Below are 26,890 nucleotides of genomic sequence, written 5' to 3' on the forward strand. Positions count from 1 at the left end.
ATTTTCTCAATGTGCTAACATCAGGTGAGTGAAATAAAACAAAAGAAATTTAACCTAATTTTGCTGGAGACCTGCTGGAAGCTCCTCAAGGACCCCAGGTGGATCCACGGACCTCACTTTGGGAACCACTGGATTTCTTAAACTCTTAAACTATATTCTAACTCATACTGTCAGTTACAGAAACTAGTAAGAGAAAAAAAGAGAGAGAATCAGTGAGTAAAGAGAGAGGTGGGGGTTTAGCCCATTATAAATCTTAATAGCAAAGACTTTTCCTTTTCCTTGTTTTATTGAGAAATAAAAAGACTACATTGGTCAACACAGTGGCAAGGTACGCATTGAAAAGAGTATGTGGGAATAACTGTCAGTAAAATCAATTCAGTTACACACATCAGTGGGTTTTTGAGGATGAAAAAAAATGGTTTCACTTCTATTCCAGGTGGCAATCAGTTCCTCATCATACGATTACATTCTGTAAAGCGTTCATCCACAAATATAAGGCAAAAAAAATCCTCCTTTTCTTCACAATATATTTAATACTTTGTATATTTCAAACAATGACCCACCATACTCAAATACAATGCAATGTCCACCAGTAAGGTACACTTTTAATTTGCATAAACAGTGTGCATTGTATACAAAGACCTACAGCTTACAGTGAAAGCAAAGGGAATATTGGGACCCGACACTTACAGCAGTAAAACCATGAGGAGTGAAAAAATATTCCCTTCATCAATAGGTCAATTTACCCATTTAAAATACATTCTAGCAGTCAATGGCAAATCAAAAATCAATACGGGACATTTTCCATGGCTCAGATTGAGCATAGTGGCCAATTCTTTGACTATAAAATCATCAGAGGGGCACCTTCACAGAATGGACTTCTGTATACATATCTTATTTAAATATATCTAAAAAAAAATGTACTTATAACTGTATATAAATAGCCTGCTCATTTTTATTAACTGGTCACATAGAGATAATGCCTTCGTTGAAGCACAACGCCACGCGAACAACAAAGCCCTTTTCCCAAAACGTCACTCTCCCTTCATTCTCACAACTTCCATAGATCACAATGCCTTTACAAAAAAAAAAAGAAAAAAAAAAAAAAAGAAATAGACAAATAAAAATAACAATCCTTTTGCTGCCGAGTCTGGAAGGTAGCCTGGGTGCCGGTCTGTTTCAGCATCGTCCGTTCAATATCATTGGATCACTGGGTTTCTGCAGCTATCACCGCACTGACTACAGCGCAAAAAAGCCTAAAATGACCTTGTGGCACTGTTGAGGCATCTTTGAAAAACATGAATTCCACCCAAAGAGATGATCTTAAAGGAGTAGTTCACCCCAAAATGAAAATTCAGCCATTCTCTACTCACCCCTGTCAGTTGAAACTCCACTGACCTTGGTAGGAAAACCAAACACACAGTGATTTAAACCCTGTAGTTTCATCTCAGCTTTCTCCCAAGCTATTGAAATTAACAGGGCCATATTTTTACAGCTCCAAAAAAAAGCATAAAATGTCCATCAAATTTCTCCAAACACCTCATGCAGCATAATCAAAGTGTTTTGTAGCCAAACGATTACACAGTGAGTCCACAAGTCCAACATTTACCTCATTATCTCCTATATTCTTAGCTTTCTTTTCTTTCCTTTCTATCTTTTGTTATACAAAGTTGGTCCCATTAACTTCAAAAATTAGGGATAAGACTACTCAAGGGGTTTACTTGCTGTGTGTTTTGTGGTCCTACAAACTTTAATGGCGTTTTGAGTGACAATAGCAGGCGAGTAGATAATGACTGAATTTTCATTTTGGTCATTTTGGGGTGAACTGTTCCTTTAAGACACACACAGGCTGGATGCATACCCAAAATATTTGCTTTGTGTTACAGAGCTTTCCAGGAAATTCAGCAGAGATTTCGACAGATCTGCTTCTTCATGTATTGATTACACAATGTCCCTCCTGTTGCGGCAAATGGACAACACATACTGGCATGGTAAAGCACGCCTTCCCCAAAATACAATGGATCCCTTTGATAGAGCGGGCTGGTGCTGAGAAAGACGAGCATGCGGGCCGACAAGACGTCAGGTCGGGGTGAGAGTCAGCGTGGCACGGAGCTCCATGGTGCGTGATTCCCCTGAAGGCATGATGACGGCGAAGCTCCTCCCGGTGCGCTAGATGACCGGCGCCGATCTGTCATTCGTGACCGTCGGCCTCAGCTTCACCGTGGCGAAGGGATTCCCGCCTCTGCAGGGCGAAAAAGGGAAATTCACATCCGGTTGAAATCGCAAATACTTGGCATGATTATCTTCATTCCCACTTCGTTTTAATCATAAATCAACCTTGATTTACTAATGCATATCTGCGGTAATCTATCAGGTTTTATTAGTCGTGTTTGGTTAAGTCACCCACCCTAGAAAAGGAGCCTTTCCAGTCCCATTGACTAGGGAAACCTGTTGCCGGAAGAAAAAAGAGAGGAAATTGAAGATACAATGTACACAGTGAAGTAACATGCAGCACCAACACCTCACACCTCACACACCCCAGCCACTATCACCACACACACACACCCTCCTTCCAGCTGTGATGAAAGTCAATGTTGCCAGACTGGTTTGATAAGATCTGTCAGCAGCACCGGTCGCTCCCCCCTCCCAGAGGTTCATACAGCTTGTACCATAACCTCACAGACCTCACACACTCAGGAATCTAGACCATCTAGAAAGACACACTCCTCCCTTTCTCTGTCTTGGCAGTCTTATCGCCTCTCCAGAGCCAAGTGAGCATGAGGACGATAAAGTTAGGGGACACAAATAGCTGACAGATTAGCTATGTGCCTGGAGGGATACTGAGGTGAATAGAAAGTATTTCCTTAGTAAGGTTAGTAAAGAAACTTATGGAGGTGTTACAGTAGATCGAGAAACTCTCATCGACTCGTGAGTTTTTAGTTTAATCTGTTGTTTTGTAGATCAGATCAGTTCAGATTTTATGTAGAAGTCAAAGTACTGGTGTAAAAATCTGCTTAAAGTGAAAGTAAAAAGTAGCTAATTTAAAATGACATCACAGTAAAAGTTACTGAGTTACTTTTTAGAAAAGACAAAACTTTGTTAGATGTGATCTTTTCTGTGCAAAGGACAGAGTTCAAACTAGGTTCTTTTGATTTGAAAATTACACAATAAATGACACAATAAAGTGCCCAAACAAAGTAAAGCCAGCTTACTCTTCTCTTCTTTGCTGACTGACCGTTCACTGTGAATGGATTTACAACTGGCCAATTTACAACGGTGCAGTTTAGGATGCTAATGAAGATGCTACAAAATCTATACTCTGTAATGGATGTGATTTAAAATGTAGCTAAGTACAATGCTTCAGTGAAAATATACTTAAGTAAAAGTAAAATTACTGACTGAGTAACATGAGTAAATGTAATAATTAGTTGCTAAATACATGACAAACATGCATTTACCCTGCTCTTCCACTAGAGAGCAGGCTACATCCAGCAGTCACTGAACATGGACCTCGCAATGAACCAACAGACGCGGTTACAAGGTCCACCTCTGACCCACAGACACAAAAACAAACCTAAAGAGCACAGTCAGCCCTCTGCCATCACCTGACGAAACGGTTGAAGGGACGGCTTTCTATACGTGGCATTATTAAAGTCTTTATCCTAAGACTAAGGACCAGGAAGAGTTAAAAATAGAGGTGTAAAACGAAGAGATGAGAGGACTGGGATTCCTACTGTTGGGCCGGCTTTCCTCACAGTAGTGCATTTCATCCCAAAACCCTGAGGCAGCAGATACAGAGGACATTGAGAGCAGAGGGAAACGAAGCGGGGTGATGATGGGGGAGAAAGAGAGAGGGAGGCTGAAAGAGAGAGAGAGAGAGAGAGAGAGAGAGAGAGAGAGACTGGGAGAGGCTGAGAGAGGTGTGTCGGGGCTTTTCTGCTTCCTGGACAGCTACTAGTTCATTCTCAATCAGCTGAAACAGTGCAGGCCCTAATTGAAATTGTGTCTCTACCCTCCTGTCCTCTATCCCTCCTTCTGTAACTCTCTCTCTCCTTCTCTTTCTCTCTCTGTCTCTCTCTCTCTCTCTCTCTCTCTCTCTCCATTCCTGAGCAGAGGTAAAACCTGGCCGGGAGCATTTTTCAGATGTCTTTTTTTACTTTTGAGCCGACAACTGTCTGGTCTCTCTGTCTTTCACTCTCTCCCTCTCTTTCTTTCTGTCTCTTACTACACAACTGAGGTTTGTATCACTGCAGTATTTTATCTTATAATGGAGTATATACAGTACAGTATACAAGTAATGATATACGCCAAGTAATGAACATTTCTGACAAGAGCAACCATGGGTAAGCATATGAAGTTCTGCGAGGAGATATTCACCTTACTCTTACACAACTATTGATATTGAAAAATAAAAAGGAATAATGGTACTTTTTAAAGGATAATTGATAATTTAAGCCCCTGGTTGTCAAAAATGACAACAACTTTTCAGACAATGCTTTTTCTTCCAAATTGGATATATTGTGTTTTGGAAGTGAACTTTTCACATGGAAACAGTAGCTACTGTATTCCACTCCGTTGATTCTGTTTATAATGAGCATAGCTATAAAACTATAATATACTAAACTAATACTAATAAACTACTACTGATAAATATCTGTGGCTGCAGCTGCATTGTACAGTATCCATAATGAGGAGAAACACAGGCTGTACTACAAGTTTTTCAATTTTGCAAGTTTTGAGGCCAGTCCAGACTCGCCAGTAAGTTTCTGATGAACACTTCCTCTCAGCCAGAATGAGAAAACTGTATATGAAAGAGCTGACGACTGTAGGAATCATTAATGTTTCAATCAGAGTGTTGTAGTTCAAGAAAGTGCAAAAAAAACAGAGGGTTTACTGCAAACTTATCATTCATAGACAGACCTTTCTCAATTATTTATCTTTTTAATTTTTCTTAGGCTCACTCATCCTTCTTGGAAAATCATCAATATTTCCTTGAACTGGGTGAAAGGTTTTGAGGTGTGTGTCTGACTCTGCTCTGTTTCGAGGGTGTGGAGGCAGTGACTATGCAGCCAGGAGATGATAAGACCTTATTAAGTCAAAATTAAATGTGTGTCATGGTGTTTTCTGGTATCGGTGTGGAGTGCATGACGACTCAGCTAGGGCAATAAAGATATAAAAAGATATCAGATATAAAATGCACTTATTGTAAGTCGCTTTGGACAGAAGCATCTGCTGAACAACATATACAACATGTCATATCGATATACATTAGACCTTTTTTCCTGAACATGTGTGATCTTTTTCAGTGATGCCACACATCACAGCGATTATGTTACAGACATAATCCTCTACTGGAACAACTGGGGTTTCAGTGCCTGGCCTAATGGCACATCCACAATATTTACTGAAGGAGGGGAGAGTGTGTCTTGTTCACTTCCTCTTCCCAGAGTTTCCCAGAAAAGGATTTGAACCGGCAACCCTCACAAGCTCGCTTCAACTTCAGATTTAGTGGATCTGATTGTGCTTTGTGGTGAGGATGTTGAAGGGACACCAACTTTTAGTAAAGATATAATGTATCAGTGTTCTGGAAAATTACTTCTTAAAATAATTACTTTGTTACTTTACTTTGTTACTTACCTTAAAAAGTAACTAGTTATGTTACAAAGTTACTCTTTACTCAAAGTAACTCTTTAGAGTTGTTTACCCACTTCAAACACCGTAGCAATATGGCTTGTGTTGCCAAGTGTGTTGATGATCATTGTTTCAAAATGCAAAGCAAAGCTATTGCTCTGTTTTTATAATAGGAAGTCAATATCGTTTTTATCAAGCAGATTAGATTGTGTTTTTTTCAATTAGCAGCATGTATAAATAAATATGAACTTCAATACCCATAAATCCTATAAGGTGATATCAGCGACCCGGCCGGTCTGTGATGCTTTATACCAAAGGAAACCAAAAGGACGATCTAACGCTGGTGAGTCCAGCTTTCTCTGGACTTTTTAATAAATAAACCTGACTTGACCAGGCTAGGTTTGATCCTGCAGGGGATCATCAGGTACTGACCGTGTTCTTTGGCGAGGGCGTCAGGCGGACCACCGGGCTGGAGGAGGTGTCGTCGCTGTAGTCCGGGGGCGGCAGCAGCACCGGCTCCTCCTCCTCCTGCTCCGGCAGACTGGCCACACTCAGACTACGCACCGGCGTCCCCAGGTTGCTGCCACGGTCAGAGACATATGGCATCGTCACAAACGCAAAGGTCATCAAATTGGGGCTGTACAAACTCACTGAGTGATTACCTATGTTGTAATGTGTTGTTTTCTTACCTATTTGATATCGCTGGCTCAGTGTAAGGTCTGCAGTAAGATGAGGGAAACCAGCCCCGCCTAAAACAAAAAAGACAAACACAGCACAATATCAGGCCATCTGGAAAATAAGACAGCAACATAAACATCAGCTCAAATGTCCAGACAATTCTTAACAAACTTAATAAACAGTAATCATGTAAATCAGTATTTCTTAGCTTGGGGCTCACAAGATAATATAATAATATATCCAATAATACATGATGATATATGAGGGCCTTTTTCTTGTGAAATAACAAATGTGTGCAGCCTCTGGGCTTCTTTCAATAATGAAATAAACCAGTCGGAGCAGGAAGAACAACAACCATCATCTGAAGATCACCATTCGGCATGTGCACAGGAATGACTTTATGGGGTTGTGAGCCAAAAAGGTTGATAACCACTGATACAGAAAACACACTTGAATCTTGACACGTATATGAGACATGAAATATCGGACAGATTTGACAGACAGACAGAAGTCGTCTCCAACTCACGTCTGGGGAAAAGAATAGCAAATCAGGCCAAGGCATTGGATTTGTTGCTAAGGAACTGAATTCGCTGTTAACCGTGATTTATGCCCACATGTCCTCTTCTTGACAAACTGCCACTGATAGCATTCATATTAAAAGCATTTCAATTCAAAAAGCAGCTTAATGACACACACACACACACACACACACAGAGAAAGAGAGGAGATAAGACTTCCATTCATTTGTTTCTACGAGGGAATTAAAAAAATGACAAGGACTCGAAGCTCTCAGTAATGCTTTCACCTACACTATGACTCCTAACAGCAGCAGGGAGGGGTGGAGAGGTTGTTGAAGATGACTGGAATTACACTGGCAACTCCGAAGCTACTTTATGGATTTGTGCTGCTGCGTACACAAACACAACTGGTTGTACAATAACAGTGCCAAACCTGACAATTCAGGCAAACAAGACGCACAAGGCCAACAGGTGCACTGATTGTTTGTCTAAGAGAATATCGTACAGGAAAGGATTTGGTTTAGCGTCTGAGATTTATTTATTTTTCCCTCGCTTCCGTCTGGAGGTGAGATGGAGTCACAGCCAGCGTTCAAAGGTGTGATTTCTACTTAATTTCTTTTTTTTCCTCATCGCTGACATATGAAATATTCCTGTCATACCTTCCTGCATCACCATGGGAGTTATAAAAGTGTCTCTTGTTTCTGTGTGTGTGTGTGTGTGTGTGTGTGTGTGTGTGTGTGTGTGCGGGCATGCGTCTGGATTTATGTGTGTGTAGTGTTGTTTTCTGATGAGACAGAGCAACAGTGAGAGAGAGAGAGAGAGAAAGAGAGAGAGAGAGAGAGAGAGAGAGCATTACGACTGTCAAGTCAAGCATACCTGACATGCTCCGTGTTTTCAGCCATGATGTATTAGCGCAGCGAAATATTAACAAACACAAAGCAGAAACTCGTACAGCCACCTCAGAAATGTGAACAATGCCCGTGTGTCAATGCTGCTGCATATTTGCTGGAATGAAAGTACATTTCCTCTTGTGGGTGTGTCAAAGGTTGTATTTAGATTTCATCTAAATGGTGTACTGACGTGGCACAGTAGATCCTGTAATGAAACCTTCCAGCTTTTAGTTATGTTATGTATGACCTAGAGACTTGCAGTTACATACCATATATCCTTTCAAACTCATCATACAGCAGGTTATAACCAGCGATGTGGTGGTAAATAAAAAAGTGGGTAAACTACAGTTTATCTTAAGGCAAACAACCACCAATATAAACAAAAATAATTTATATTTTCAGAAAAGCATTATGCCTTTCCCCTTAAATGACCCCATCTTTAGAGAACTTACATAAGTTTGATACTACTTACTACGATGTATACTATTAATTTAAGTTATAAATATTTATGTCAGCCCTAAAAAGGTGGGTGAACTCAATTAAAGACCCCATGAAATGGCATCTTTACTTCCTGGATTTGATGCATTTCCTGATAAAACAGGGTTTTGGGGCAGGACATAATGCAGTGAGGGATCATTCAAAAGTCTAAACCAATGGAATATGAGTCAGGGAGAGAAAGGCAGTTTTATCTGATGGTTTTGTTGGTTAGAAACGTATATTTATGCCTACTGGTGCAGCATGAGGTCACCATGAAAGATACTGTGTTTTCCAGGATGTAAAATTGATAGGAGTTCATTTCATGGGGACTTTAAGCAAATAAAAAGGAGGGTAAACTGAGTTGAGGTGGGTTTATCCTCCACCACATCCTTGGATATAACACTTCCTATAATTCCTAAATCAGCACACATAAGGGATTATCGAGTGAGTAACAAACGTACTGCCGTGTCTTCTCCAGCTCGCCGTACAGCCAGCCGTCCTTCTCCTCCTGGATGAGCAGGGCGATGACGTCGCCGTCGTCGAAGCTGAGGAGCGTGTCGTTGTTGCCCGCCGTGTGGGGGAAGATGGTCCGGACCCGGGGCTTCCTGCCCACGTTGAGACCGGACGACTGGGACACCGACCGGGACAGGCTGCCCTCCCCGATGCTGCCCTGGTCTGGAGGCAGCAGAGGATCCCAGAACAGAGATTAGAGTCATGATACTGTCAACTCAGTCTGTCAAATCTCTGTTGATAAAACAGAGAGCACCGGAGCCTCCTTTTCCTCCATATTTAGAATGAGAATTTTCCATAAATCCTACAGATGAAGTGTTTAATTAAATTAGATATCCACCATTTGAAAAACAAACCCCTCTACTGTGGCAAAATGGTTGCTGGAATAAAGGTAAAGCACGCTATAGGTTACTATTAAAGTTTTGAGTCATTGTGAGGCATTTTCTTACCACATAGTAATGCCTTTGAGGACAAAATCATGTTTTTGATATATTAACTAAATGGATATATAGCATTTAGGAATGAAATCCTTCAAATACAAATTTAGCTAAAGCACTGTAGATCACAGTCTTTTAACAAGCAGATGAGAGTAGGATTTTTACATTTTGTAGGATCTACGAAATGTAAAAAATTAGTACTGACGGAGGCACTATAATTCAAGGTCAAACTTTCTAATTGTGAAAGGCCATAACAGCTACACCATCAGTCCAATTTTGATTAAACTTGACTTGTTTGTGTGTGAGAGGCTCCTGTCAGGCCAGCAGTACCTGAATTGTGGTCCGAAGAGGAGGTGAGGGGAGATCTGGGCTCTGGGTTGAACATGTTGGCTAGTGGACTGATCTGGGCCTTAAGCAGCGGCGGCGCTGGAGGAGGACCCATTGACTCCACGTTGTTCTGGGGAGATCATAAAGACTACGATGAGTAAATGCATAACAGGATAAATCATAAATCCATTTTAAAGGATGTACTGCAGACAGAACCCGGCAATCTATTATTCAGTGACAATAATAGCTTGCGATACTGCATATCGGTGTCGTCTGGTGACAACCATATATCTCCAAAATGTCAACTTTTCAGGAACTAAGAAAAACAGCCTTGTTTTTAGCTTGACAACCATGCATCTTTTTAATTTATCCAGTGGGTTTTCATATAATCTTTCAATTTATGTTAAAACATGAAAATCACCAAAATTAGAGTTATGAGACTTTCACCCGACAATGATGATATTCATCAACAAGGTTCAAGTGCTTATCAAGGAAGTGGTGTTCAAACAGCCATTAACGTGATTAGAGCTTATTGTCTCTTTCCTACACAGCAATAAACACCTGAGGCCATAACACTGAGTGGACTTTATCTGAGGGCGAGAACAACAGCACATGCTGCGTTTCCCCTGGCTGACAGCCAGCTAATGATAACCTACACGTTTGCACACAACAGCCTCCATCTGATACAGCTGATCTCGTTGTCATTTCACAACAGGAGTGTGACATCCCTGCAAGATAAACTACAAACAAAAACAGGATAAAACACTACTGGGGCCATTTTTTTTATGTACCATTTGGTGAAGCTTTTATCTGAAGTACCTTACAGTACAATGAGTGTATGAAAAAACATGATCAAAAGCAGTACAAAGTATTATACAATTTCAGGTATCCTAATACCTCCTATGATGTCATATCCTGTGATGTAACCTCATGTCACTTAACATATATGTCATTTTTATGCCATTTTTGGAGTACGGTTTCATCCAAAGCTCCATGCACAGCAGTGTTCGTGCCACTCGATCGTTCAGCTCACGCTCACCCTGTTGTAGCGTTCGACGAGCGGCGACGGTTCTGGAGTGTTGGACACGGGAGTGCGCATCCCTTCTATCATGGTCATCACGGTGTCTGGCACCCTGGTGGCGTCGCTGCACTTCTCCTGCCAGCTGGGGAGCTTCACTGCCAGCAGCTCTCTGGCCTGGAGACAAGACATTGAGAGAGGAAGAGAGTGAGTGAGTGGTGAAGAACGTTTGTCTTGATCAGTGATATGACTATAGACATTTCTGGAGTGATATTGCCTCATCAAAAAGGGACACACGTCAGAAAAGTTTACCAAAAGTATCGAGGGCTTGCAGGTGGCGTAATGCCGGCCTCTGGCGGCCATATTGGAGGTCTTAAGCTCTTGGGCCACAGTGGCTAAGTTTCTACACCTTACACTCGTCCTTTCCAACAATATGGAATAGGCATGGTTCATTTCTGTGCGGGTTTTGACTGGGAACTGATCATTCAACAAATACATCTGATCACTTTTATGTTTAGATAATAGAATCTGGTCAGTAACTATCGCTGTCTTGTAAACACATTTACGCACTAGCTAACGTATAGTAGAAGCATGTCGCATGTCAACATTAACATTCTCAAGCTACAAGTCATAGTGTTTTGGAGTTGAGACTGGGAGTAAAAGACAAAACAGTAACCTTTATATTCACTTTTACTTGCAGTGTTACTGAATGGCTCTTCAGATATCTCTCTTTTTCTTGCCCTGTTATATTTAGCCATTATTTGCACACAGCCAATTTTCCACAGGACCTCCATGATGGCGGCAGCCTCGGTCGAAGTTTGTGATGCAACTGCAAAGCCTCAATCAGGCAAAGAGTTTATCATCCATATTTTCCTTACACCCCATCTGCCTCATCCTCTCGCTCTCTCCTTTCCACTCATCCCCTTCCCCACTGCCTCATCTGTCACCCAGCCTTCCATCCATCCATCCCTTACGGTTTCTTCCATGCCATCTTCTCTCCCTCGTTCCTCCCAGATCCCCCCCTCCCTCTTCCCCACCTCCCCTCTCTCCTGTCTTCCTTACCTTCTCGTGGAAGGTGGAGATCTGATAGGAGAACATGCAGTGTTTGTCCACCAGGAAACAGAAGCGTCTCTTCTCCTCCAGCAGAGCCTCTCTGCAGCCGTCGGAGATGAACTTCTGCATGTCCGTCTGGCGTGACGAGATGGTCTCCATGTACTGCGGACAGGATCAGAGGACGGCAGAGAGGTTAGAAGGACCCGGTGTGGGATTAATAACTAGTTCGGTTTTAAATGAAGTCTTAAAATGAGCAGTACAATTGTGTTTTGTGGGGTGTCCTGGAAGAGAAGCATTGGTTTGGATGAACACAGACTCCAAAAAGTCAGCATGTCAATAGTGAAGGAAACAGACTTATTTTAAGAAGGATGACCATGCAGTTTTGAAATTGCATATAAGATTACGAATGGGTTTCATTTCATCAAACTTGAAAGGCCATTTCAAATCAAGTAAAAAAAACCATTTGGTCATAAATGGAGAATATACAGAAACTTTGCCCTCATTATATTTTGTCGGCCTTTATGATTCAAGTGCACTAACGCTTTATAAATGCCCGGGTGGAGGGGTGGAGTAGACGGTATGAATGATTGGAGTGAGTGAAACTACACCTGTTAACACCTAACTGTAGCAGTGTTATTGTAACTAAGAGAATCGCTGAACAAAATATTAAATTCATGCAAGGATAACAGTTTGAAATTTTGAAAATTTGAAGGACTTCATTACCCAGAAATCATGTAATGCATCAATAAACTGCACATTCTTCGGACTAAAATTTATTTTCTTAGTGACACAGCGGGTTCGGCTGTCATTGGTGACTCCAGCTTTTCTCTGGACAAAGCAATCACTCGCTGTTGCTTAAGAGACAGCTTTGTATTTCGCTCTTCGGTTTTGATTTGTCACTTCTTGTGTGCCAGTGACCATACCCTGCACAAGAAATTAAGTTGGGCAATTAGGGTGAATCTACAGCACCTGAATTAGGAGGGATGGGACTCTGTTCTCTGTTGTAGCCCCAATTTGTGATTCAGTCTGATAAGATGGGTGTATTTTTACATAAAGATCTTGCCTAGTGCAGCTTTAATATTGACCTGAGAAACCAGCTGTTGGACGGGGCTCTTTGAGGAAAAATCGATCGAAGCGCACTCGAGGAACCGCGGCCACAGCTTCATGTTTCTCAATCTTTCTTGCTTAATCTGCTCAGGTCAGAGTCACCGCCTCAGAATCAAGGCCCTGGCACTAATGAGCTTTCTAATCAAAGTCTCTCTGCACTTAGCGACGAGTTCATTTGCGGCTCTCGCTGTTTCTCCGATCTCTCCTCGCGCCGCGGGAAACCCAATCAGTCCGCCGAAAGACACACCTTCTCACTGAGAGACCAACAAAGATTCTGTCTGTCACGCAGCACAGATGGGCAACTGGACCTGACGTAAGGATATCAAACTCTTTAAAATGACTTCTCTCCCCCTCTGCCCTCCCTCCCCTTATCCTCCACCCACCCACCCACTATCTCACCCATTCTCTCTTTCCTCAGGTTGTCATGGTGATGGAAAAAAGCAGTCTGTCTCTAGAGGCTTTAGTTTCCTGTTGGTGTCGCGGACCCTCCTCTAGTGTCTGGTCTCACTCTCTCTCTCTTTCTGTCTCTCTCTCTCTCTCTCTCTCTCTCTCTCTCTCTCTCTCTCTCTCTCTCTCTCTCCCCTCTACGATGTCAGAGGCAGAGCCAAGGCACTTCATTTCCCATTTTCACAGCAAACAATCGCTCAGACTCTCAGCGAGGGGCCAGAGAGCAGACAGATAGCACTGAGCTCATTATTTTGCAGCTCTCTCAAGCCCCTGTGCATGATTATTAGAAGGCTGGTCAGTTGGCCTCTCCTCTCTCGTACTCCACCGGTGTCCTTTTTATCAGATAATGGAAAAGCCATTCACACCTCTGAAGAGGAGGGGCCCCGAGTTTCAGCTCACCTTGGAGAGAGCCAGGCTCAGGCTATTTAGCTCCACCCAGATAAGAGGACTTATTGTACGAGCGTCTTTTAAAAGGTGCCATTCAAGTGCAAAGATAAACAGAAGACTGATACTGATATTAGCAGCAGCGAGAGAGGGAGAAAGTGAGAGAAGTAAAGAAACGGCATGCTGATAGAAAGAGAGAGAAAGAGATGGAGATCCAGTGTCTTAACACATATAGCTGGGAGCTACGCTTTTACAACCTTTCAATCAATGCCTGGTTTTCCAATTAAAGGTTTTGTTTAATAATCCTCTAGAAACAAACCAGGCTTACAAACTGTCCGTCATCAAAGTGAGGCCATGAAAACAGTCGATAAATTAGACCAAGAGACAGACAGGAGTTATTGCTCAGGCAGCCTTGTATCGCACAAACACAAACCCTCTCTCATCTTGCCACACTGATTTACAAATCAGCTCACTGTCTGAGGTGTGAGACTACTTGTTGGTAGTGGACAGCAGGACAGAAGAAACACCAAGATCATATCAGGCACTTGGAAGCATACAACTTGAACCAAAAGCCACTTAGCATGAAAGCATACTGCTGCTGAAAGCCATAGAACAAACCTAGTTAAGCAGGGCCATGTAAACACTGGCTGGTAATACTTCAAAGTCAAGACTGTGTACTTTCTGTTCGGTTACATTTGTCATTTCAACATGATTTTTGAGATTCTGAAGATTAGATTTTATGAGGCCACACTGCTGTGTGTCCACACTGGCTGTTATGCATCTCCTGTGGCTCAGTTCATTTAAATCACCTCCCCGTGTTACTTTGTCCTGCTCTCCCTCTCCATCTCTTTACAGTACACTGCTTGTATGTGTATTGTGGCTGGGCACAGACCACATGGCAAACCTCACTGCAAAGTGTGAGCAACATCCATATTTTGTGCGTCCAGACCAGTCTAGGCCACTAGGCATCTTTGCATGTCGGCAGTTCCAAATGGCAGCAAAAGGTAAATGTTTGAACAATTTCAACTTCAATATCCAGAAATCATGTGACGTCAGTAAAGTACACACAGCACACTCATGTTTACCAAATCGCCCAGTCTGTGATCGCTTTATACCAAAGGATACCAAAGGGACGAAAGAGGCAAAATATCTGATAGTTTGGGATTTTGCTCTTAAGTTTTGATTTGTCACTTCTGGACAGAGAAGTGTACATACAAGACACCCATATTTAATTTGATCAAAATGTGCAAATCTACAGTCCCATTCCCACATCTCAATTAGTGGGGATGGGACGCTCTTTTCTATTGCAGGCCCATTTCATGATTTAGGCTGATAAGAAAAGTGCATTTTTGCATAAAAAACTTGCCTAGCGCAGCTTTAATACTGTATGTCCTAGAGTGATTGCATGATAGAAGTTACACTTAAATGACAAGTGTATCCGTAGCTTCTGCTTTCCAGCATTGAAACCCTCAAGTCTGCATTTGTACAGATTAACGCCACTCGCCCTGTCCTGAATAACCTGGATCTCTAACCTGGGTCTGGCTTTGTGTGTGTGTGTGTGTGCCTGCATGTGAGCATTCATGCATGTGTTTGTGCAGATTTGGGTGTGTGCCTTCAGTGAACACACAGTCTCCAGTCTGCAGCTGAACGCGGTGAACCAAGGTATAATGGTCTTATTCTACTTTACATCAATACAAAGAATCCGCCAGCAGCTAGGCGTGGTGCCACTGTTGCTGCTTTCTGTCCCTTGCCCTACCTTGAAAAGTGCTTTCATGCATGTCATGGTGAGTGTTAAGATCTGAGGAGACTTAAGTGATTTCTTTTTTCTCGGGATTTAGTCTTGCAGCGAATTTGAATACACATCTTAGATCCTCTTATATTGGAGATTATCTTGACTTGAGGGGGGGTCTGTGATTACTGGGCATTGTTTATGTAAGAAACGCTTGACAACCATGTTGACTGGGATGTTTTTAGTATCATAATACGATAGAACAGCAAAATTAGGAGTTTCAGCACCATAAAGTTTTTTCATCCAGAGTGAAAACCACAAGCTCCTCACCTCCTCCTTTCTCCTGCGTGCTGGTATGCGAGCAGCATGAGAACACTCTTACCCACAATTCTCCACCCTATCACACAAATTGTACACTTGTCAAACTATTTTCACGGGCATCAGAAGACAGGCATGCAGCAACCCCATGCCTGCAAAGTGTTAGATGCATACACTGTACAGTTTGAAGGGAAGGATAGGGGAGTCCGTGTTCAGGGTCAGCTGGTTTCCGTCTCACCTCGTTCTCTTTGATCTCGTACTTGGAGGAGTGTTTCCCCTGGCTTTTCCTCCTCAGCTTCTTCAGATCTGTCTGGGAGCGCTCCAGGGAGTCCTGCTTCAGCTTGTGCTCTGACTGATAGCGCTTGAAGGTGGCCTGCAGGAGACATTTGACAAGAGAGGCGAGGGACGAGTGAGGGGAGGAATTGATGGATGAAGGGACAGAGGAGCAGATTGGAGTTTTAGTGATACAAATGTTTCCTGGAGGCAGTGCAGCTCTGGAGGCAGACAGCGCTCACCCACCCACCCTCCTCCTGCAGACTGCAGAGTTTTACACAAACATTTGCTGGAGACAGAGCTTCTCTGGAGGGAGAAATAATCTCATTGGCTGTGTTACACATCAGTGGGCGGAGCCAAAGAACCACATACAGTTTTTGCCACGCAAGAATGATCTCTGGTCAAAATGTAAATAAAAAATATGAATGGCAATGACTTTATTTTTTAATTCATTCATGACCATGGCATCCATGATCTTGGATGACCTACATAACTTAGTATGGCTAGATTGCATTTTTTCAATTAGTACCAAGAGTGCTAGGCGTCATAATAGCTATTACCTTATTACATGACATCGCACAAGCATAAAGTAGCATTCAAAGATCATAAATATATGGATAACTCAACTTTAATAACAAAAAATCAGATAGAACCTTATAATTCCAAGCTCATGATTTCTATTTTGAGCAGCTTTCATTCTTTGCCATCCAAGTTTGCCAGTTAGCAAAGTTGCGCTCTTGAAAAACTGTGGTTCTTTGGCTCCGCCCACTGAGGTTTAACTCAACCAATGAGATTATTTCTGCCTCTGGAGCAGCTCTGCCTCCGAGATATGTTTATATAAATAAAAATCCAATCTGCAGGAGGAGGATGGGTAGGTGGATGCTCGCACTGATGGGTATATAGATGGATGGATGGAAAGATGAGAGGGACAGCAGACTGGAATGGGACAAGATTAGGGAACTACACACATACACACACACACACACACACACACACATCGGCACAGTCTCATAATCACAACTACGGTGGCACTTACATTCATGTATTTGACATCCATCTCTGTCTTCTTCTCCAGCTCGGTAATAATCTCTCTGTGGAACCTCTTGAACTGCAGAGACAAAACACACACCGCATACTCATTGCAACATACATCAGCCTGCATGAATGCTGATCTAAACACAATGTACAGTACAGTCACATGGCTCGACGGCCACATTATGATAAGAGCGGAGTGACCCGGTGGAATGCACGATAATGGGTTTCTGAGAGGATGAGATTTCAACTACCAGGGCCGGCTTATCAGCATGCTATGGTTAAAGATTTACAACTTTCCCCTCTGACAGATAAGTCAGAACCAACCCAGCTTAGTTTGAAGGAAACTCAGAGAAAGTAGAGAAAAGCTCCACTTATATGAGCAAGGGATTAAAAAGCTCTATTATAGATATATGTATGTATATCAATAGGTTAGTTATAAAGCTAAATTCTTATTATATCGACAAATACTGACAGTAGCGCTATTCTAATGATGATGGCATAGCAAGGGTCAGTTTATTGGGTTAAAGGTCATGTCCATATTTCGGTGTTGTTGATACTGTTCACTAGATCTACGAGTGATACACGCTTAGGGATGTTATGTCAATTTGTTTAAGGTTACGGTGAGGTTTTTGTCATGGTAAAATAAGAAAAACTCTTGCTGAAAATGAAAACTTCTCTCACAGTAAAAGACGTCTTCGCATGAGTTGGCAATTGAACTCAGGTTGTTGGGGAATGTATACACCCATCCGCCAACCAGCGCCCTATTTCAGTGTCAAACTACTGCCTGATTCTCATCACATCTATACATAATCCTTTCGTGGTGAAGAAACATACTTCTCTCACTTTTCGTGCACGGAGCACATTATTCACATTTGACATTGTGACATTGTGCTCATTTCACAACATTTCGTGACGCCAGGCTGCGTTTTTGTATTTCAGTTGTTGCCCTATTTACACTGGTGACACTTGACTTCACTTTACCTCTCTTCATCAGCAGCTATTCAAAGCATTTCGCCCTGAGGCAGCAGCAGGGTCAAGAATGAATCTCCGGCTTCTTTCCGCTCTTGTCAAACTTTCCCTTAGCTTTTGTTGCGACAATGTAAAACTCTCTAAAATGAACGGTATGAGCTAGAGAGGTTGCAGGGGGGGTGATGTGTCCAGAGAGGAGTGCAGCAATCGGCCAGTCTCTGTCTATTAGGTATGTGAAGATAAGCTGAGGCGCAAAATTACTCTAACGACATAATTACAACACAGGGAAGGCCTTGAGCTTTTTTTACCCTCCAGATCCATTATGTTGCTCTCATTCATCTCACTTTGAATGACTGACTGAGATGAATAGTTCACTCATTTTGAAGACTCTTGCATTTATACTTAATGCAGGACTAGACAGAGTGGAGTGTAACATAACAAGGAGAAGGATCTGACGAGTTCTGGACTGAGGCTCTTGAGATTTCTCTTCAAAATGCAGTTATGGGCTACTTACATTCTCCTCCATTTCCACTTGGACCTTCCTGTTGACTTCTGCGATCTCCATCAAAACCACACCTAGAAAGACACCGGGAACGACATTTAGTGTTGTGTATAATGAGAGGGGTCAGAGCATAGAATGACAAATGGGTTTTCGAATGTGCGGCCGCATGGCTTTGTGCCCCAACCGGGGTCAAAAAGAGGATTAAGGGAGGCGGGTGGCGGAGAGCGACCGGAAACCAGAGGGCAAACATTCAACAGCAGCGCACGGCGGGATGCAGATTCAGGAGGAAATACAATTTTTGATCATTTTGTGAAAGAGCTTCGTCAACAATAAACACTTTCCAAATTTCCTGTGTAAACCTAATCTGTTTTTCATCGAGCCTCGCATACATTTCTACATATTTCACCGAAGACTTATCTCCTTTCAAACGGGACAATATTTGAACAGCTGTCAATAAGTAATCTCTATGAAACGCCGTGTTATTGTGCAGTCAGATACAGAACAATCTCCATTCACCAGAGCGCTACACCATAGATAGAGCAGCGTATGACAGGGGACAATGGGAGTCAGTCAATACTGTAAACAGTCAGAGCTGAACAGTTTATAGTGCAACCTCAATCACAATGGGGCGAAATCTAGACTCAAGGTTTACTATAGGACACAGTGTTCTGGTAAAAACCTGTAAAAAAAAACAAAAACAGTACGGGACATCGTATCTGACTGGACACGTGACCGTCTGTGACTGGGAGTTACAGCCGGGCAAAGGAGCAGGACAGAGCGGCTGAAATGATTTTCTGCACCTTCACTGAAACCATGCTGAGTGAGGAAAGCGCCGGTGTCAAGTTCACACCTGGCTGGCAGCATTTGTATTTTAGGAGGCAAAATCAAAAGCTGCACGTCAGCACACTCCATGAGTAAACAATATTAAAGGGGTGGTGAACTTTGGTAGTGCCTTGGGTTGTGTAGCTTCCTGGCCATGATGTAACCCCAAAATCTGTTGCTCAAAAGCAGATTCTGACAATATATATAAAACAACTAGTTATGTTGCTGAATTGTTTTTAAGTCAATCACTTTCTTTATGTTTGTTAAACCTTTCAGTTTGAACAAGTGCAACATTGAAATCCGGTCAGAGGAAATTTATGCTGATAGACCGAACAAAATAATATGTTTACCAATAATTGTAAATAGGCGAAAAAAAGTGAGAGACTTGTTTTTTATATATAGGCAGAATCTGCTTTGTCAAAGTCCTGTCTCCCACTTTTTTTCACCTGTTTACAATTACTGGTAAACATACTATTTTCTTTCTTTCTTTGTTCCATCAGCACAGAATATACTGAAAGGTATAATAAACATACAGAAAGCGATTCACTTAACCACATTTCAGCAGAATGACTAGTTTCTTCATATATTGTTAGAATCTGCTTTGTTCGCATTTGTTTATATGCTAGAAGTGTGATTTTCAGATCTGTTTCACCACACAATGAGAGTGGATGGAGAGAGAAAAAAAACGCAATTCTCCAATCTCCTCTAGCGGAGCAATTTTGGGATTTTATCATGGCCAGAAAGCTACACAACCCAAGGTACTGCCAAAGTTCAACATCACTTTAAGGAGTTATGCACATACGCATTCGACTCAACGCCTTGCCCCCCACCCCAATTCCTCCCTGCACACATCACACACTAGCCAACAAGTGTAATGACCCCGCTGATACAGAGCTGTGGCTCCCTGCGTCCAGCTACAACAACATTGCCCTCTGAAGGTCACCAGAATGTACTGGTAAATGCTGCCTTTGTGCTGGGACAGGGAGGGGTGGCGCTGGGCACGGGGCTGTTTGTACAGTCCCAACAACAGACTGCATGGGGTGGAGGGGGCGAGGAAGGATGGGAGGGGGTTCAAAGAGGCCACTGTACACCTGCAGGTTTCACCTTTTGGGGTTAACAAGGTGTGAAAGCCTGCCTGAGGGTGAATACACGCAACAGCGGGGTAACATACGAACATACGGAACATATGAAGCTGTCAATTAACCGGTGAAACTGTCAGATAAACAACATGAAAAGGGAGAATGGCTGGGGAGGATCGGGGTTGAGAGACATTTGCAGGTTTCCTCTCCATGGTAACAAGGTGTGAGAAGCTGAGGTGTGTAACATGTCAAAAAAAAAAAAAAAAAAAAGGCTCACGTCAAAATCTCATTGGCTTCTCTCTGAACACAAGTGACAAACTCTGGAGAAATCGTACCTGACTACACAGAGTTGGAAAGGCTGGGATTCATTTCTTGTGCATTTAATAAATAGATTTTGTTTGTTACTGGAGAGAGGAAAGACTCAAGAGAGGGACAGAATAGCAACTAGTGGGCTGAAGTGGATTGTTATTCATGTTAGGTAACTTGAAAACAACATCCAGGGGCGCTTTATCTCACCTTATCTTATCACCTATCTCTATCTCTCGCTGGTGATTTGTTCTCTTTTGAGTTTTAAGTGTCTGCCGAGATAATCCGATCTCACTTTAACGACTTCAAATACATGACAGCATATTCACATGTGCTTTTACGCAGGTCGGCGTGAGGTTGGTAAAAGATCCCTGTGGAAAACTACACCCTGCATGATTCAGTCTTATGACTTAAGACTCAATACTGTGACTACTCTCCCTGCTCTGTCTTTCCTCATCTGCTCATCCTCCCTCTCTCCTCCCTCCCCCTCCCCCTCTCACGTCTCTCTCTATACAGTGAGGCAGATAGCTCACCACTAGACAACGACTTCTGACCTTTTAATCCAACACATGGTGCGGGTCTCAGCTTTGAGCCTGGGGGATATGAAAATAAACACCATGGGGTGAAACAGCCATTCCAACTCCATCTGTGCCATCCAGCAGCACATAGTGTTAAAAATCAAATGTCGTTGCAGAAAAGGACATTTCTTTAAGCTATTACAAATGTTGGACTGTCTCCATACATGACAAAATATACAATATAGCCACTACTTATATAACTTTGTATCAAACGTCAGAGACAGAATTCATCCAAACTATTAATCAAATTAGTAGCAATGGCACATCAGACCATGTATGACTACCGTCCTTCCTTGTTGGTAAAGTAGAACTGGTCTTGGCAAGATTATCATACCTCATGTGTTCTTTGCGACACCTGTATCAAATACCTATTTTATGAGACTGCTGATAGGGAGCGCAGCGACGCCTTCAGCATTCTCAACAGGTGACGCCATTAATGAGCCGGAGCTGGAAATGCCTTGTGCCAACACAATCCCTGCCCAGCTGGAGTTTGATAAGGAAGCCGTCGGAAACGCCAAATAAAGTTGAGATGACGGTGGCGGGGCAAACGGTCACCGCTGACCTGTCGGCACCTTTTCCCCCCCCGTGTCTCGCCTTTATTTCACCAGTTCATTTGACTGACAGTGTTTTCTCATTTCGCAAACTGGACACATGATCAGTTCCCATTCTCTTAAGCAATATTTGAACTAGCTCTGAACTTGGCGGAAGGTATCGATAATCTGTAAATCAAGCAGTGTTTAATCACTGGGACTGCATCACTGGGCTTGTCCACGCAGGCTTACGTGTGACGCAACACGGCCAACACCTATGTGAATCAGGACGGCACCTTATTTCAATTCCACACATTCCTCTGCAGGTAGGGAGAGAGACTGTTTGGAGGTTGCCATGGAGGAGCTGCTCCCTCCCTGTTATCATACTGATGTGACTCAGATCAATACTAAATCCATTGTGTGGTGACGTGATTAAACCCTCTGTGGACTAACCGTTCCTCATGAAACAGGTTGCTCCTACTGGATCCGTGTCTTAGTCACTCGTCTGTCATCCGCTATTGGGTAAGAATAAGCCCTTACCTCTAAGGGGCAAAACCTCATAACTTCAATTTTGATGTGATTTTCATTTTTTAATCAGTTGAAGGACTTACTCTTGGGCTTATGAAACCCTTTCAGAAACCATTGAATAAAAATATAGAATAGAAATGTCATGGTCTGCCCCTGTCTGCCATGATTTTGCCCCTTTCAGCTCTAGTGTCTGCCCTCTTAGCCCTAGCCCTTGTGTCTGCCATGGTCTGCCCCTGTGTCCTGGTCACCACCCCTTTCACTCCCCAGTCCTGCCATCCTCCTGCCAGCCACTAGATGCCCTTGGTCTTTCCTCCCTTCTCTGCTCCTTCCCTCCACACCTGCCTGTAATCAGCTCATCACCGGTCTCCTCACCTGCTTCCTATCAGCCACAGTATTTATCCCCAGTTTGCCATCCACTCTCCGCTGGATCATACATGCTGTTCATGCAAAGACTCAGCTACCATTCCGCCTGCCAGCCAGACTCCAGCCTCTGTCTCCAGTCCTCCTGCCTCGTCTGCTTCCCTCATCGGATCAGTTCAGCTCCCTGCTCTTTGGAACCTGCTCTGCCTGGCTCTCCTCAGCACTTTCCCTGTCCTGCCTTGGCCCAGCTTCGCGCCTTATCCTCAGCTCCAGGGCTCCGACTGCCTGCCCGGGTCCTTGCTCCAGCTTCCAGCTACCAGCTACCAGTACAGCAAATAAACTGTCTTTTGAACTGTGCTCCAGCCCCTTGTGTCTGTGTCTGCATTTTGGGTCCTCACCACACCTCACCGTAACAAGAAATGCCTCAGACTAAAAGCAAGGCTGTTTTTCTTAGTTCCTAAAAAGTTGACATGTTGGAGATACAAGGTTTTCACACAACCACACAAGAGTTTATGCTAAGATGGCTAATGGGACTTGACAATCACTAGCGCCAATAAAAGATGCCTTCCATAACTATCAAGACGATCATCGATTCATTACGCGAACGGTGATCAAAAGCAACTTCTCTGTTTATTAAATGTTATTGTTTAGTGATTTGGGAGCATCTAACTGTCATTCAGTGTGTTTACTGTGTTTGTTGCAGATCAATAGTTGTGACAGCTTCCTTAATATAGAGCTATGACCTGCCATCACACCCATGCGCAACATCATTTATCACTCGACCATGTAAAACTAAACGCAGCTCCAAGCATCTCGCAGAAAGTTTGTTTTTTGAGTCATTTTGTAAAACTACAGTCTTTACGGACACTGATTTCCACTGAGCACCGACTGAAACCTAAAACAACCCCTTTGGATGAATGGCCCGGCGGCTAGCTTGAGATGCTGAGTGAGCGGCTGAGGGGTCAGAAGGCATGATGGGACATTTCTGTGAAAAGACTTTGGAATGTGACCAGGTTTTAGATGCTCCGACGTCACGGTTTACCGAGCGGAAAGCGAGTCTCGGGTCTCTCCGGGAGTCGTCTGGATGAAACTCCCAGGATATTGGGAGAGCGCTCAGTTTAATGGGGGATGGAGAGCGAGGGCTTGTGAGGTCGGGGGTCGTTATGAAGCGGTTGTTTGGGGAGCTGCGGACTGTGACGACAGAGGGACCGGAACTTATTAAACACTGAGTGCACTCTGCAAAATGACTTCCATCCTCCCCTACTTTACTCCTTTCAATTAGTCCCTGCCTGCTTTGGAAAAAACAAACTGTGTGATGTTTTAGTGGGTAAGACTCCTGTCTCCAGATCTATATTTGCCATATGATCCAGCTGATTTAGGATTATATCCAACCAGGATCTTCTGTTATGTGTCTCCTTCTAAACTTTGCTTCTTTCTTTCTAAATGAGGAAAACAGAAAAGGATCCACTGGGCACTAGACTGATTTCAACATTGTGTCTATTCTTTATCTCTCATATAGCCCAGGATCTTTTCGACTAGCCCAGCTTTAACCACGCTGTAAATAAACAATGCATTAAACAATGCATAAACAGCTGTAAATATCGAAATATGCATCAGAGAAATCCATATGTGCAAGATAAGATAAGTACAAGATATCCTTAGACATAGTTTAAGACGTAGTGTCTACTAAACATTCACTTTTAAACCCTCTGCAGCCTAATTTAAGCCCAGACATCCATAACCATTTAGATGTCTTCCGGCTAATCAATGTAAAATCGCTCACTGGGGGAGTGGGCCGCCTACTTTCACAAAGAAAAAGACATTATCAACTTCTAAGACAAGTCTTGCGCCGAAGCAGCCAAGCTGTGACTGTGGTTTGGAAACAGGATAGATGGGTCTGCTCCTCGGAGACGAGGCATGACGCAGGGAGAGAAGCGAGCAGGGCCGTGGTTTCACTGACTTTACGGGAACCGTTTTTGCTCCCGGTGACGTCGAGTCTGTAACAAAAGATAAATTGCCTTTTCACGTACTGATGATACGGGCAATACTGCGGGCCACGGCGAGAGACTAAAAACATCCCAGTCAAATAGCTGTAAGTCAGAGGTTTGAAATGTCACAAACTCTTATTAACCCTCACATCGACTTCCCCATCGGAAGAAACATCTCCTCTCAAAAGCCAAAAAAAAAAAAAGCCTGTTACAGCGTTCTGGAGCCTCGCTCTCTCTCTCTCCGGCTTGACATTACCATTTTTCTCATGCTGACAGCGCACCGCAATATTTCAAAAAACAATTTCGACCGCGGCTTGACAAACAGCTCAGAGAAAAGGTGGAAGGGGTGGGGATCGAGCCATTCTTTCTTCAATAACATTTTCGGTCCCTCAGTACCTGCTGCTTTTCAGAGTGGAGTGGCAACTCCCTGCAGGGTCCGCTCACACTCCCTGCACAGGAAGTGGCTAATTGTAGACCCATTGAAAACTATGACTTGTAAATATACAGTGTATAAGTATGGCATCCTACTGGCACTGTGAGATACAAGAATAACAACTGAAGGCATATACTTTCGATGATGTCAAGCTATAATCATGTGTGATTTCACATGTAAAACTAGTGGCCTTAAGGTACAGTATATATATGTACAGTATGCTGTCCTCTCTGCTGAAAATACTGATCTTTCCATAACTGAATGGCAGGAAGGAGACGGGTAGTCTAGTAGATCTCTCTCTCTCTCTCTCTCTCTCTCTCCCCCGTTCTCTCTCTCCTTTCTCATTATCTCTCTGCCTCTGTCTCCATCTTTCTTTCTTTCTTTCTTTCTCACTGTCTCCCCCTCTCTCTTATATCTCTTTCTCTCCCTCTCTCTCTCTCTCTCACTCTCTCCCCTTCTCTCCTTCTATTTCTCTCTCTCCCCCTTCTCTCTTTCTGTCTCTCTCTCCTTTCTCATTATCTCTCTGCCTCTGTCTCCATCTTTCTTTCTTTCTTTCTTTCTTTCTTTCTCACTCTCCCCCTCTCTCCTATATCTCTTTCTCTCCCTATCTCTCCTTCTCTCCTTCTATACATCTCTCTCCCTCCCCCTCTCTCTCTCTCTCCCTCTCTCTCTCTCTCTCTCAATTCAATATTCACTTCATTGGCATGAATGTTAGAAAGAAACAATAGTGCCAAAGCATTCAACAATATAAAAGTACAAATAATGAATACAATAATACAAATAAACTTTCTCTCTGTCTATCTCACTCTGTTTCCCTCTCTGTGACTCTGTTGTTGACAGTCAGTTTTGAGCTTTTAAAATTGTCAGAATCGTTCTCCTATAAAAAGGTCTGGCTGTCTAGCTGTCGGGCTTAATTGCATAATTGGTGAAAGTTGGCCCATTAAATGTTCACAGATTGCAGAGCCGGTTGTTTGAAGTAGGAGAAGTGGGAAAAATTCACTTTTAGAGGTTATCAAGTCGCTGGCCCTTATCAGAAACTCTCGGAGTAATTAGTCAATAAGCTGACGGTTCTCACTGCGAATTACACTATTGGTGTTTTTCAAAGTCATGGTGAGAGAGAGGAGGTCAAACAGAGCAGAGGAACACCGACACGGGCTGCAGGCCGGCGCTCCTCTGGGCTTTATTAGATTCATATTCCTCCAAGTTTTCCTTTTGGGCAGCTGTGAGAAGAGAGAATGTCTTGCCTCATGACCAGTGTTGGGCAGTAATGTGATTACTTTTTTCAGTTACACTTTTTTCCAAATCCCTGTTTGGTGTTTTTCTCATATGTATCTTAAGGACATGCTGGGCAGGTTTATGTCAGTTACTAGCTAAAAAAGCAAAACAAAAGATGGAGGGTGAGGGGAGAGACGCAGACTTTCAGCAGCTGGAAGTGTTCTCATAACTTTTGAATTGATCTCATTCAAGGATGCAAAGAACATTATGGTCCGCTGTAAACTTTATGTGGCAGCAGAACGCTTTCCACTTTCCGCAAAACAAAACATCCAATTTATCAAAGCATCAACACAGCAATGTGAAACTGAAGGGAAAAGCAGGGAGCCGCTACTGCCAAAACAGAAAGGAATGTAACGAGGAACGTAACTAATAACTGCTCCTGTTGAGTAATTAGTAATGTGATTTCAATGAGAGTAATAATGTAAAGAGTAATTGACACTGCTCATGACTTATATAACTAGTGAATGGGCAAACACTTCCAGCTGAATATACGATGGCATCAATCTGAAAGAGAAAATCTAGACTCTCTGTGGTCATACAGGTGAAGTGAAGCCTGACAAAGAAGCAACGCAGCATGAAGTAAAAGCCTCAGGTCGCTTTCTGCAAATACCTGCCGACCGCTGTGACGCAAGTACTTTTTACACCACTCCGTTCACCAAGGTGAGAAAAAAAAACACAGTCCACCAGC

The 26,890-nt window shown here is 42.9% G+C and overlaps 1 protein-coding gene across 3 annotated transcripts in view; it reads right to left on the reverse strand.

Moving 5' to 3' along the window:
• Window positions 1-267: 267 nt before the first annotated feature.
• The window catches only part of baiap2l1a (BAR/IMD domain containing adaptor protein 2 like 1a), a 32,542-nt gene continuing 5,919 nt past the window's right edge, over window positions 268-26,890 (reverse strand). Inside the window, exons 4-14 of one of the 3 annotated variants that reach the window (XM_071911841.2) lie at window positions 18,316-18,377; window positions 16,834-16,905; window positions 15,763-15,897; window positions 11,549-11,701; window positions 10,508-10,663; window positions 9,472-9,598; window positions 8,656-8,869; window positions 6,321-6,380; window positions 6,064-6,211; window positions 2,408-2,448; window positions 268-2,242 (exon numbers count right to left, since the gene is read on the reverse strand). In XM_071911841.2, coding sequence (XP_071767942.1) covers window positions 2,170-2,242; window positions 2,408-2,448; window positions 6,064-6,211; window positions 6,321-6,380; window positions 8,656-8,869; window positions 9,472-9,598; window positions 10,508-10,663; window positions 11,549-11,701; window positions 15,763-15,897; window positions 16,834-16,905; window positions 18,316-18,377 — 1,241 coding nt within the window. In that variant the 3' untranslated portion in view covers window positions 268-2,169. Of the gene's footprint in view, window positions 2,243-2,407; window positions 2,449-6,063; window positions 6,215-6,320; window positions 6,381-8,655; window positions 8,870-9,471; window positions 9,599-10,507; window positions 10,664-11,548; window positions 11,702-15,762; window positions 15,898-16,833; window positions 16,906-18,315; window positions 18,378-26,890 lie in introns of all 3 variants that reach the window. The other 2 variants (XM_078290735.1, XM_078290736.1) reach the window with 2 other exon arrangements.

The sequence above is a fragment of the Centroberyx gerrardi genome, chromosome 20 (assembly GCF_048128805.1).
Source record: "Centroberyx gerrardi isolate f3 chromosome 20, fCenGer3.hap1.cur.20231027, whole genome shotgun sequence".
NCBI lineage: Eukaryota > Metazoa > Chordata > Actinopteri > Beryciformes > Berycidae > Centroberyx > Centroberyx gerrardi.